The following is a 15,282-nucleotide window of genomic DNA, read 5'->3' as shown; positions in this document are numbered from 1 at the left end:
AAATATAATATATAGTTTACAAAATAATATATCAATTCATATATAAATTTAAAAAACTATAATATATAATTTAAGAAACAATATATAGATTATATATTACACTTTTTAAACATATATAAGAAAATGGATAAAAAGATTAAATCGACGGAGATTGTTAACGGACTTAATGATGATGGACCATTTTCAAAGTAGAATGAGAATCAGAACGATGATTTCTAAATTTATCAAAGTTAAGATCTCACTTTCAAATATTTCACTAAATTTCATTAGTTCTAACTAACCATACAAATATTATGTTAATATAAAATATAAATTTAGTAGAAAAATAGTAAAAAATTGAGATTCATTTTGAATGATGGATTTTATGTTGTATTAGTATTAAGAACATAACTCAAAATATAAATATAAATACGTAATTAAAGTATTTCAATTTTAAAACGAGAATATTATGTGTCGGCACATATCAAATCACAAAGTGGAATCCTCTTAATTTTCTTTCCACTGCTTTAGGACAATAGCATAAAAACTCTACCAACATACTCTATTTTTAACTCATCTCACTTTACTTTTTAGTCTATGTTTTATGCACAAGGTTTATATATATACACATATTTATGATCATGTAAGACCAACATGTTTTCATGAGATTTGTGAGACCATTTTTTTATACTTGAAAATTCACAGCAAAATATTGTGAATATAACTTTTACAGTGTTTTTGTTGTGAATGTTTGGCCTTTTTTTACTTTCACAATGTTTTGCTGTGAAGTTTCAAGTATAAAAAAATGGTCTCACGTGAACTCAACCATATATATGTGTGTATGTGAGAGAGAGAGTAAGGATTGGTTTTTGACCAAAAAAATCATTATGCATATACGTAAGGATTCCACATGGAATGCCACAATCTTTTAAATTCTAAAACCTTATACACATGCATAAGGATTCCTTTTTTGGGTGAAAGCCAATTCTATACATATGCGTAAGGCTTTCACAAAACAAAAGATTAGTTAACAACTAAACTAAATTGATGTCTGAAAATGGGTATAAAAAAGAACTTGGGAGATGAGCTATTTTTCTCTTATTTTGTTCATACAATTTTACACAAACATAATATGTTTCATTATTCTAAGTAAATGAGTGAAGCATTATACATAATATGTCGGTTACGAAGGGAGAAGATAAGAAAAGGCCTACTCATGATCTTGGTTGTTAGTAGATTCATGGAGGTTGGACACTCAAACTCTTGCTATGCTACATATTCAATTCTAATTATATGTTTCTAATATTTTATTTTAAAGCAAATAAAATATTAAATTAAGATGGACATGGAGGAAGCTTCCCTAGATTTGATTGTGCATGAATCCAGGTTTTTTTTTGGTTAAAAATTAAAAATAAAAATGGGCCATTAGTCTTAATCTATTTATAAGGTTACCGGTGATTATTGCGATATATTTAATTTATTTGCTTCCAAACAAAACCAATCACTTTTTTTAGTCATGGAATACAAAATTGATTAATATATATATATATAGTCATAGGTCAGTTTTGAAAAATGGTAAATATTTGATAAGTAAATAAGTGATCTTAGCTTTCATACGGTTAAGATCGAATTTTACTGGTCAAGAATTGTGGTGTTTTGACTAGTTAGGAATTACGACTTTAACTGATCAAAATCTGCAATTATGCAAGAAATAGAGGAGGTAATTTTGTAACTTTTACAAATAGGTAGCAAACGGGTTCATATGTGAATATGTGTGATTCACATATGAACTATATGTTTATACGTGAACTCATATATATAATTCACATTTGAACTAATTAACTGATTCATATATGAACTAATAAACTGATTTATATATGAATTATATGAACTAATAAACTGATTCATATATGACTTATATAAACTGAATCACATATGAACATGTGGGTTCATATGTTAATCAGTTAAATAGTTCTATATGAACTAATTAACGGGTTCACATATGAACATATGTGAATCACACAGATTCACATATGAATTCGTTTGCCGGCTATTTGTAAAAGTTACAGAATTACCTCTCTATCTTCTGCATACCTATGCAAGGAATTATCTGGTGTTTCACAGTTAAAGCCGTAAATGTTGACAAGATAAAAGACTAGGATCAATTCTTTAATTTCAAATACTTACCATTTCTCAAATGAATTTCCCTATAAATATGTATAAGCGAAGGATCGTGTGAAAATGAAAGTTATGGTAAGAAACGAAAGAAGATATCTAAACTTTTGATCATTTTTAATCTAACGCCTACTCATGAATTGCAATTTAGAAAGAAATTGATCTTGGTGCACCTCATTAGTGTTGACATCAATCTAAGGGTTTTAATTGTTTGACATGAACTTTTTAATCTGTTGTCATTTTAATTGTTTAAATGGAAACCTTGTAATGATATTATTTTGTCATAAAAATAATTATTTTGTTATAATTATATAAATTAATCAAAATATATAAACAACTCATTAGAGACATTTTACTTGTTATGTTTTGTCTATTTCTGTCTTACCAAACATTAAACAGTTGTTTTATCATATCATGTCCTATCTAGTTTAATGACTACTTGACTAACATGAAGGATTAATTTGTGTTTCAAAAAGAAATTAAGCACCACTTATGTACCTTATAAATTTTAAAGACCAATACCCAAAAAAAAACAGTATACATGTAATTCCCTATTAATTTAAAAAAGATTTAGAGTAAAATACTTTAATTAAGATTGTGTATTGTTAAAAAGAAATCCTCAACCATCTGACTTCAATTTAAAAAAAAATATTCATGGAATCTTCTAGACTAAACTTGAGATTGATTTCCCACACAAATCAAAATCACAAACTACCCATTATATTATATTTTATATTTTATATTTTATTAAATAAAATATAAATTGGAATAATATTATATATATAGTTCGTGAAATGCAAGCAAAAGTATACGTTGGTTTCACGTGTTTTATGAGTTGTACCATTCGCTTTTTTATTTGTATACTTGCTTCGTTTTAATCATTAAAATCAAATGATGTATTAGTTGGTTAAAGATTGTATAATGCTTCAAGGATCATGTTTTTATATAAAATTAAGATTTTATATATATATATACAACTTGAAGTCCATCTCTTGCTACATGGATCTCTACGAGGACTCGAATCGAAGTCTATATAATTAATTAAGATTCAACACAATCATCAATCAATAAAATCAATTTCTTATTTTCTTGTGTTAATTTATATATTATTATATAATTACAAGATATTAGTAATAATAAAATATGTTTATATATATGTAGGCAGATTCAGTTGTGACTCTAACTCTCGTTGTAACACGGAGGAAACAAAAGAACGTGTCACGTATTACTGACGTTCACGAGATAATTATTATGAATTGTGTATCATTTATCGTGAATTTTTGAAAAATTCACATGTATTATTCATGATAAACAAGGATAAATAAGAACAAGCGTCGCGTTCTCATTTGTCTCGTTCATAACGAAAATTAAGTTCCCGTCTGGATGTTTAATGGATTTGGTTTTTAAAAGTTTACCAATGTTTACATGCATCATGTATATTTCTTTATACAAATTCAAGGAGATACTTGTAAAAGAAGATTGTTTTCTTTATATAATATTAGAAGACGCAATTTTACCCGAAAATATATTCTCATTTTATTCTAACTTTAACTTGTATATATAAAAAATATTAAGCGGGTGTTTGGGATTGTTTATTTAAAGTGCTTACTAACGTATCCCCGTATGGTACCAGTAATAAAGAGTTTTTAGTATTTGGATGGAAAAAGAAAAGAAATTATTCCGCATTGACACCGGTAATAAGAAGTTTTTGATAAGTTACTTTTTTCTAACTTATTAACTTATTCCGCTGTGGTACCGGTAATAAGAAGTTTTTAGTGTTTGGATGGGAAAAAAGAAATACTTATCAGCTTATTACGTTTTGATACCGCGTAAGCTAATCTAAACACTTTTTAGGAAACTTCGGTTTAATATCACATAAGTTGATAAACAATTTTACAAAAAGAACAAAAGTTGTTTCAAATAAGCTATCACAAGCACCCCTAAATATTACAATTTCTTGAACTGTTTCTACTTAAAAAAAAGTGAATCATTAAATTAGTGATAAGATCACTTTTGGTTTGCATGATTGTTCTTAAGGATTTGGATTTTATGAAGAAATTTAGATTTTGAGGTATTTGGATTGGAATAGATTTGAAGTCATTTGTGTGTTTGAATTGTATGATTTGGAATGGAATTGAATTCTATTATTTATAAATAATTTATTTAAAAAATTACATTTTTATTAATCGATTATTATAAAACCAACGTTTTCAACATTTATAAAAACCTTTCATATAATCATATGAAATCCCAAGCAATCCTTAAGGATTTTAATATCCTATATTTGTAGGATTTCAACTAAATTCTAAGATTTCAAACCCGGACAATCCAACAAACCAAACATAAGATTGGAATGGATTTAAAATACAAATTCCCCCAAAATCCATTCTATTCATTCAAACCAAATGGGTCTTAAGTTTTTACAATCATATTTAATATTATTAATTACTCATAAAGTTAAAGCAAAACAAAAATATCGGCGAGTTCATCCAACCTGCTTCGGCTGGTATTAAGTTTATCTTCTCTAACTCTAACACGTTTGAGCCAACCATTCTAGAGCGTACATGCGTTTGCGTGTGCGATATGCATGCATGCACACACTCCTCTCTTTCTCTCTCTCTCTTTTATATATATATATATATATATATATATATATATAATTGATTTGATTAGTGTGATTAGTAAAGTAAACAAGTTGTGGGGAAAACATGGTTGGCATTGTAAAATGGCAATAGGTCCAAGTAGGCCAACTCCTCCTAATCTACATGTTCAATGCTTAATTTATTGCTACTCATTATCCCTCTTAAAGTTTCAATTTTAAATAACCCTCAATTAATTCTTATGCTTCTTGTTGATTTCTTATAACATAAACTTTAATTAAATTAAAATGTATATCATACTTAAAAGATAGGTATAACTTAGGTTTTTATATTAAATTTATGACCCTTTTTTGACGACACATATAACTCAGGTTTTCATAAGGAAATCCATAAATTTTCAAATAAAACATTAATTAATTGTTCACAATGTGTATCCAAATCCAATACTTTTAGGAATCTTGTAGTTGTTTTTATTTTGGATTTTTGTTCTTAGTGTCACAAGGTGTAAAAGATGGATGATCACAATGTAAATAAATATGTGTTTTCAAGTCCATAAGATTTTAGTTTTTCTTTTTTTCGTTTTTTGTTTTTAGTGTCGTGGTGTCACACTATGTTCACAAGGTGTAAAAAAAATAGGTGGTCACAATGTTTAGCTGAAACAATATATTCGATAGCAATTTACATCGTGATACTATATATTCTTGGTTTTGGGTTCACCGGATATGCTTTACGGGTGTTTAACTTTGATTATAGATTATGTTCACAATGTGTATCAAAGTCCTTACAACATGTTTTTATTGATCTGTATTATTTTTTATTGATGGTTAAAGAATATGGGTTTGTTTCACATAATTTGGCCTTTCAACAGGTAAAGTAGTACTCATGGGCCCAATTATTTTAAACATAATATGAGCCCAATATTTGTATAATTTTTCCACTCAAACAACATCAATTGTATTTGTGGGTATAATTTTGAAATTTCACCAACATCCATCGTTTCAAGTTGCTTATATCATTTGTTTCAGTTAGTTGCTCTCGACGCGTGTTAAGCGTCCTCATTGTGCCTTTTTTTTCATCAAATGGTATGATCCCTTCGTCACCCCAAAATGAAGAGGGTGATTCCAAACTATACAAGTTTCTTGCAAAGCATACGACTTTCTAGATGTAGATGGTGGTTCCTGAGACGAATGTTCTATAGCCATAGAGAACAACCACCTACATCTGAACTAATAACTTTAATAAGTTAAAATATATATATTCTTCAATATAATCGACCGTCTTTTTTTATAAGATTAAAATAAAGGATTTTTTTGGAAGACAAGGAATATTTCATGCAATTTATTATGGCGGTTTATACAAAATTGATCTTTCATATTCAACTTACAAACCATGTTTGGAAATGTTATTTATTAAAAGAGTTCAACAATGCAATTAATATTAGGTAGATGTCATTAGCTTAGAAAAAGAGTCAAACACATAAGTTGTCACAAATGCATCTCATCCTCATTTCTTATATTTATAATCATGTTGTTTTTTTCATCCTCTCCTAACTTATTATCATAGAGGTGATTTTTCATGTGTTTTTTCCCAAAACGAGGTATACAATTAGTATGTTAACCACTAACTTACTGAATTTTATTGTTGACTAATGCCATGTACCTCAAATTCAGGGTAAGTAATGAATGCAGAGGGAATGGGGGAAAACTTAGACGATCATCTTGTTATTTCAGTTGTCTAGTTTGGTACGTGATGAACTAGATTATTCGAACATTATTATGGACAATTCTATTCATTTATACTTCCACTGTATTTGTTGATTTCAGTTGTACATATCGTTGAATCTTGATATTTCATTATGACATTTGAAGAGTTTGAATATCTTACAAGTAGTTTTCCTGTGACACCTTCCTCGGGGTTTAGGGATGGTGTAACACCCCTACATTTATAAAATAACAGACAATTTAAAACTTCAAAATTCCTTCAATTACAACAACTTAAATAGCAAAATGCTTAAATTTTACATAAGAAGGAGAACAAGGATGCAACAGAGTTTTAAACGAGACAATCTGATCCTTAATAGAATTAGAATAGTTTGGGGGTTAATAATACCTTCAAGTCTGCTATCTTCAAGTCGGTGACGCTTCTAGAGTCATCCTACCAGAACCTCTACAAAGCTCCAAAGTCACTCAGATCCCACTAAGACCCAATATACATATCAATAAGAAAATGTGGTTAGGCTTAATGCCTAGTAAGTTAAAGCAGTTTCATCATATAAACATAAGACCATTAAAAGGGACATTTTTCTTGAAATAACGAATCTTCATTTAAAACACAAATCATAAAAGGAATATCTTTCCAAAGCTCGTTATTTTCAAATTATATACTCGTTTTAGATTGAAAACCAATATCCAAACTCACCTAAAACATACGTAAAAGCATACTCCAAAACATCAAATGTATAGATAAAACTTTATATTCAAAACACCAAAAGCATGGGTAACTAAGTACCCGAAAACAACACATTTTTGTGATGGGGGAGACCTGATTCTATTGAATTTGGAGGGAACACAAAAGTAAGCCACTTATCAACGATTTCGAGTTTCAGCTCGGGTCTTAGATCCCCGTATACGACTCAAGTACCACCGCAAGATTCCCAGAATGGCACTACTATCTACTCCACCTCTAGATGAGTCTCACCATAAAAGTAATTGGTCTTCTATACGGCTCCAACGAGCATCACCGCAAGACCTAGCCCGTATACGACTCAATAAAATACAACCGTAGGCTACTAGCTTCGTACACGACCCAACAAGGTACCACTGTAAGCTCCGAAACCATGACTTGGGGACTACTCACTAGACTTAGTGTGGAGATCAAAACTCCACGTAACAACATAACGGACTCATATGCCTATAGATCCAATGAATTACAGTCTAAAATTACATGACTCCAATCGAACGATTAACACACTCAAAACATGTAATATCCAACAATATGTAATAAATGCATTATATGTGTAAAGATCCACATTGAGCTATTAAAAACCGGACAAATGTGCTCAAACTGATTTGAGTAAAAATCAAGCCAAAAGACCTCACAGAACACTTGACTACTTAAATAAGCCAATGTAAACCACAAAGACATATTTTCCAAACTGTTAGGAATCTCATGGCACGTGTAACATGAATAGGTCCATAAACCATCATCTTATTAAAGTATAATAGCCAAAAAGTCCAAACCATATGGGTTGTACTTTAAACTTTACCATAAAGATAATGAAAGGCAATCATCCAAGATTTATACATTTATGACTAAAGAGGTTAACGTGCCACCATCAAAGCACATAAGTTAAGTAAAATCCTAAAACCACACATGATCCAAATTAAGGTCAACAAGTCATTTGATTTATTTAACAAAACCAATGAAATCATTAAGGTACGTTTTCAAGAGTTACAACAGACTGTAATTGATGAGTAGATATGTAATTTTATAAATATTTTTAAATGTTATAATTTATCTCTTTTCATTTTTTTTCCTTTCTTACCGCATTTGAGAGGAAACTTTTGAAAGGAAAATTAACACCTTCTAACACCATTAGAATTGGTTATGTTAAGTCACTTATGTGCTCCTTATATGAGGAGCATTTTCGTCTTTTTACATGTCTTCTTCTTCTCATCAGTTTCTTCCTCCATTCAAGAAAACCCAAATTTAACAAACTTCAAACCACATTTAAATAAATTCAAATTTAGATTTAAACATATATCCTAACACAATCTAAATAAAAAAAAGGAAGAAAACCCCTTAAAATAAAAAATGAAAAATAACCTAAGGTTGTGTTCTCGAGTTTGGAGTTTAGAAAAAAAATTGATGGAAAAAAAAAGGAGGGAAAAGAAAGAAAAAGAAAATAAATTTTCTATTTATGTTCTCGAAAAAGAAGGAAAATAACTTTTCATGTTCATTGAAGAGGAGAGGAAGAAAGGGAAAGATGCCGTTTTTACTAATATACTCTTTAAAAATTTATTATTTAATATGAAAGATTGGATAATTTTGTAATTCTAATAAAAAAAATTTAAGGCAAATTGCATGAAAAAATAACGTATTTTAAGTAGATTCCTATTTTGGGTAACGTACTTTTAAAACTTTCTTTTTGGTACCTAAGACGTAAAGTTTTAAACATTTAAGTATAACGACCAGTTACCATGCTCATGTGGCGAGTGATGTGGTATCTAACTCAGAATTATTTGCTGAAACATTGAATACCACATCAAAATGGTAATTGGTTAATTCTTCAACTGGTTACTAGAATACCTAAATGTTTAAAACCTTACATCTTAGTCACCAAAATGAAAGTTTTAAAATTACGTTACCCTAAATATGAATCAAATTAAAGTACGTTACTTTTTCATGCAATTTACCCATTTATTAAAGAGTTTTAGTTTCTTTACTTCCCTTTCCGAGTTTTTTTTACTTTCTTTTCATTTCCTTCGCAAAAAAAGGTTTTGAGAACACAACGTAAATCTAGATAAAAATAAGAAAAACCTTTGTTTAGATCCGTTGAAACCCACAAATCTATCACAAGGATGATGTACAACCTGTTGCATTCGTTCTTCGTCCCCGTTCGTTTTCCATCTAGGTAAGGCTTCAGCGTCATTCCTTATCCGTCGTCGTCTTCTTGAAACTGAGGGGTTTGAAGAACGGGTTTTCGAGAACAAATGGATCTTTATGGAGGGGTGGGTGGGGTTGAGTTGGGGGTTCACCTGAAAAAAGTTACCATGTGAATGGTGGGTTACCGACACTCATGATAAGGAAGAAGATGATAGTTGGGATTTTTAGTTTAGAACGTAAGAAGAGAACATCCATCTAAATCTATAAAGAAAGATATGTGAAAGATTAAATGACGAAATTACCCTTCACGTGAAGGGTACATAATACATTTAATGGCGTTTCTTCTAACAAACAATGTTTGAAGAAGAGACTATTTGAGGTATTTGAAACATGAACCAAAAATATGATTTACGAAGAAGGAAAACTAAATGGGACACGGAGTGCAGGAATCCCCACCCCCATTTGGTAAGCTCGCAGTTCTATGAGAAACCACCATTGATCCTCCACCACCCTTCTCCGTTAAAAAACCACCACCTCACCATCGCCTACCCTCCACCTCCCTCTCTTCCCCCATAAACAAACGATTCTTTCTTGCCGCGCGTCGTCTCCTTATTCTCCTCGCATTCCCACTTCTTCAACCCAATAGCATGCACCTATGATCTTCCAACAACCTAAAACACTGCCACCCACATCCTTCCGATCATCAATTCCTCTCAAACCCATCTCTAAATGGGAGGAAATCGACACCCCCGTGGTTTGGTCGTTGGTAATTACTGCCATGACGTTCTTATCAAAGATGAAGTAGTGCTCGCCCAGACACTCGGCGGTGCTGTTTCCTTCATCTCCGCCGTCCTTGACGGCCTCAACATCTCTTCCGATTATGTATCCAAAGTGGGTTCTGATTTTGCCTACACCGTCAAAGTCAATCATGCGCCAATTGTATCTCCATCGGGGAAAACCGCCGTCTTCCACGCTTATTTTTTCTCCGATCCATCGGAGATCCGGCGAGAGGACCGGATTCTTAAACGGGTCCAATCATGCGACCCGATTTCCTCATCTGATTTGCCGGATGATGCGAATTTCAATTTCGGTATGGCAGTTGGAGTTGCAGGGGAGATATCTCCCGAAACCCTAGAAAAATTGCTGGATATATGTGATGTCGTTCTCGTCGACATACAAGCTCTAATCAGGGGTTTCGATGAAATAGATGGGACTGTGAAGCTCGTGAAGCTAAAGGAAAGTGGGTTTTCTCACTTGCTTCCTCGAATTGGGTTCTTGAAAGCTTCCGCGGAGGAAGCACCATATGTGGATGTGGAGGAAGCTAGGAAATCGTGTTGTGTTGTGGTGACGAGCGGCGAAGATGGGTGCACTCTCTATTGGAAAGATGGGGAAATGCAGATATCGCCATTTTCGACTGTTCAGGTTGATCCAACCGGAGCTGGTGATAGTTTTCTAGGAGGGTTAGTTGCTGGGTTAGTGCAGGGATTGGCGGTTCCTGATGCTGCCTTGATCGGAAACCTCTTCGGATCATTGACCGTCGGCCAAATTGGACTGCCGGAATTTGACTCCAGGTTAATGCAGGTTGGTTTTTGCTAGTATGATTCGCATTATACATCATTTTTTCTTCCCACATAAATTGCAATTACAATTCCAAGATTTTGCACATAGAACAATTAGGAAGGAACCTTCATAGTTGTGATCTTTGGTCATGGTTTTAGGAGTCATTATGTATCGAACATTTGAGGGTGCGATTGGCACTTTGAAGCAAGAGTGAGGTGAAAGAATTCTGGAAGCTATTAGGGTTTTAATTTGACATGTGTAGTTTAGTTATTTACCTTGATTTTTGTTCCACCGATTGTTTGTGGGACATAAAACTTGCATTTTTGTACACTTGGGTTATGTCTTGTCCTCTGCCAAACGTTTTTGTACTGTTTTATCCATACCGGCTCGCATATGAAACATACTCTTATAGCACATAAACAAGAATGTACATAACTTATTAAGGTTTAGGAATTTACATCAACTTATTGAAAACTTGGGAATTGCTTAGGATAATTTATTGACCCTATGTTCAGTTTGGACGTCCCGCTTGTGAATTATTGGGGTGGGCATTTGAAGTCTCCTCCCGTTAGGTGTGGTTTCATGGGTCTTTTGGGAAGAAAAAATAACCTTCCCTAACTATGAGCTTGAGCTCGTTTTTGGCATAATTGTTTGCATTGTGGGCAACTTGTAGTAATTGTCCCCGAAGGGCGTAGAACAATTGGTTCCAGGGTTGTATACTTGAACAAAATCCGACTGCCAAAGTGTAAAGGGTCACAATTCCTTTTGAGGATTGACCTCACGTGGGCACTCCCTTTAGAAATTGTGTTTCTTGTGGGCACTGTTCTCTTAACCAAACTACTTATTGGGCTTATGTATACTTGATTTGCCTCTCACATGATACCTTTGGGGAAGGGCACCTTTTTTGCAGAACACTTATAGTGGTTGTTCCCCTTAGTATTATATTTATGAAGGCAATACTATATTTGGTTGTAATTTCCTAAGGCAAGCCGTCTGAATTGTAGTTCAGAGCAAGAATGTGCTTAGCATATGGTCGAGTATAATTGGTAGAAATGAGCTTAAATGAACAATGATGATCATATGCAAGCTATTGATTAAAGAAAAACCAACTCGAAGAAATCAGATACAATTCTTAACCATAAAGCAGTCGTGTCTAGAGCTGGATGCTCTTGTTTTGTGGTATTCTATCCATCAAACATACATTGCCTTTTCCCTTGTTTCAATAATGCTACTCGCCTGATGTGATCCCGACATAATTAAGTTATGAAGAATGCTTAATCATGAAATATTTTGTTACTTTATTTGGTTTTCCATGCAACTCTTGCTGAAATCTTTAGTTTTCCATCAAATGTTCTTTTATGTTTTGCTCTTGTTTTCTGTCCGAAAATATTCGATTATTGAAATCCTGTTATCCACATATCATAGTATTTCCTTTTGCTGCCAAAGCCCTTGTGGGAACGAAAGTTCACTAGTGATGGCTCCGGGACATTCATGTCCCATCCAGTCTGCATACCAAACGCTACCTCATGGGCGCCCGGGGATTAGTCGGTGCTTGTAAGCGATCCACGGTTACTCTAAAAAATAGTATATTTGGTTGGATGTCGCTATATGCATCCCTATTTATGTTAATGTAAAAAGTAAGTCTTGATGTTCATTATAATTATAATGTTAACGGGGAGGAAATTAGGAGATAAGGGTGCATTTAGTCTACCCCTGTTTGGTTATGTATGTATCTTAGTCGACTATTGCAGCAGAATAACCTTTTGACAAATGTATGAGCTTCTGACAGATTTATATTCTTGTAGAAAGTAAAGGATGAGATGCAGCGGAGGAAAATGCAGTACGATGGGCGTGATGATGAATCTTGCAGGTTCATGAAGCGGAGGGGTCATGAACAGTTTATCGCGTCACTAGGTGCTGCAAAATTACCAACATCAAGGCCGATTTCGCCTGATCACCAGATGTTATTTCTTAAAAATAGTGTTTTAGAAGAACCGATTAAGTCGGTCGACACTAAACCTTAATCCCGGACCCCATTCGACAGCAATAGAATACCCATAAATCAAACATCTTTCTGAATAGAATCGTATCTATGAATAAAGGAGCATTGAGTTTGTTTGTAATTGTAGCTTCTATATTCTGCTACCTAATCAATCTTTTAATCATAAGGTTTTCATCTTTCATCTGTAGAGGGAGCAATTAAGAACCTACTCTAAAACTATGGGGTGTTTGATAAGAGGTATTAAGCAGTAATTAATATGAATGAAAATGAAAAGAACTGTTTGGTTTTAAATAATATAATACGTCCATTTTTTCATAAATCCAAATTTTCATTCCAGGTTAAGTTGAGGAAATGAAATTTTTTATTTTCATATCCTTTTTCATTCCTCTACATACACCAAACACCCCCTAAGAGTAAATTATGGTTTGAGAAAAATTGTGATTTTCATCCCTATGATTTGTAATTTATTGTTGTTTTTGTTCCTCATACTAAATATGTTTAAAATTATCCATTAACTTAAAGGGTATTTTAGTCTTTTTGAATTTCTTTTTGGTTTATTAAATATATTTTTTTGATTTCTTTTTTGGTATTTTAATCTCTTTGATTAAATAAAACTATATACTTTTTGATAAAAGAAAACAATATTTAAAGAATTATATTATTTTGTCATTATTTATGATAAAATAATTAAATATTTTTAATACAATTAGTTTTTTTTTATATTTTTTGTCATTATAGTTTTAGTTTCTTATGATCCCTAATGAAAAAAGAGATTAAAATACTATCATGAGAATGGTAATTAACAACTTGCACTTAAATGACTTAAAGACAAAAATTGATCTAATAAGAAAATAAACTATACTGACAAAAATATGAAAAAACGAAACATGTGAAAAAATATTTAATTATCTATTTTTTTGAAAGGAAAACAATATAATCTTTAACGCATACTTATTTCATCAAAAAAAGTATAATTTTTTTGAACAAAAACGAAACCAAAAAAGATATTAAATAGACCAAAAAGGGGGGAAATAAAAAGACTAAAGTACACCCAACTCTAATGGATTATTTTTAATAAATTTAGTGTCAAGGACGAAAACAGCAATAACTTACAAACCATAGTCACGAAAATAGAAATTTCAAAACTACAGGGACAAAAATCATAATCTTTAATAAACCATATAGACGAAAATAGTAGTTTACTCTAAAACTAAAGATGTATAAAAAAGTCCAAGCCTAAACCATGCTTGAAAAAGACCGGGTTTGGTAAGCCTGAAGCTCGATCTGGGCCAAGCCCCAAAGCTTGATTTGGCCGAAATTCTTGGGATAGGTCTGACTTTCAACCCCTAAACTTGCCTAGGACCTAACAAAGCTTGGTCCTTTTTTTACTCACTAAAAACGGGCTTGAAAGACTTGTGCATCTCTCTTTAAAACTACTAATCGCAATTCTTCAGCAAAGAGGTAATGATTATTTGATTACAAAAAAAAAATCTCAATTACAAAACCACGAAAGAGAACATGATAGTTAAAAGGTTCAACGGTTTATGTATGTAAATGTCAATGGTTTGTTATATGTTTGTTAAATTGAAGCAAACATTGAGTAGATTTGAATGTGGGGTTAGTCGTCTAGTGCATGTTTTGAAAGGTTTTAGGATTTTAATTTGACATTGATAGTTTAGCAATTTACGATTATAATCTCATTTCCCTAAAATTTGTTCCACCTTCTACCTACTCTGTATTGTTCCACCCCGTTCCATCTAACGTACCCTTAAGATGAAATGTATGTTATATGTAGATCTGTCATTTACCTCAACTCCTCAAGAGAGAAGAGCATTAAGCAGAGCAAAATAACACAATTCCTCTATGAGACAAGATCCCAAGTTTACATACAATGAATCCCAAGTTTATTTCACTTGGAAACTCCTTTTTTTTTTTATACATACAATGAATCCAAGTTTATTTCCTAACATGTTTTTTAGTAAGTTACTAAGATTTCATTTCGTATGCTGAGCAAAATAACACAATTCCTCTGTGAGACAAGATCTATAAATCCACTCATAATACCAAAATAAAATTAAAATCGACACAATTTTTATGACGACAAATTACATAATTATTATGGTTGGATACTCACACGGGAAGCATTAATCATATGTTTTTTTTAATTTCCCAAAATGTGAAAAATCAAAAATTATAAGACATTTTTAGAGCGGAGCCTATGTGTACGGTGATGACACCCTTTAACAGGAATGCTAAATGCTTTGAAAATTAATTTTCATTAAAAAAATATAAAATATTAAAATCAATCAATTAATATTATATATTTTATCATTATTATTTTTGTTATATATATATATTTAA

The 15,282-nt window shown here is 31.9% G+C and overlaps 1 protein-coding gene across 1 annotated transcript; it reads left to right on the top strand.

The window, feature by feature from the left end:
- Window positions 1-9,806: 9,806 nt before the first annotated feature.
- LOC112517659 (inositol 3-kinase) lies at window positions 9,807-13,082 on the top strand. The gene is made up of 2 exons (XM_025125027.1): window positions 9,807-10,940; window positions 12,725-13,082. The coding sequence occupies exons 1-2, from the start codon at window positions 10,089-10,091 to the stop codon at window positions 12,941-12,943; spliced, it is 1,071 nt and encodes a 356-aa protein (XP_024980795.1). The 5' UTR covers window positions 9,807-10,088; the 3' UTR covers window positions 12,944-13,082.
- The last annotated feature ends 2,200 nt before the right edge of the window (window positions 13,083-15,282 follow it).

The sequence above is a fragment of the Cynara cardunculus genome (assembly GCF_001531365.2).
Source record: "Cynara cardunculus var. scolymus isolate 2C chromosome LG 9, CcrdV1, whole genome shotgun sequence".
In the NCBI taxonomy this organism is placed as follows: domain Eukaryota; kingdom Viridiplantae; phylum Streptophyta; class Magnoliopsida; order Asterales; family Asteraceae; genus Cynara; species Cynara cardunculus.
Note: the sequence above shows the minus strand (reverse complement) of the source record. Positions and strands in the feature narration are given on the sequence as shown.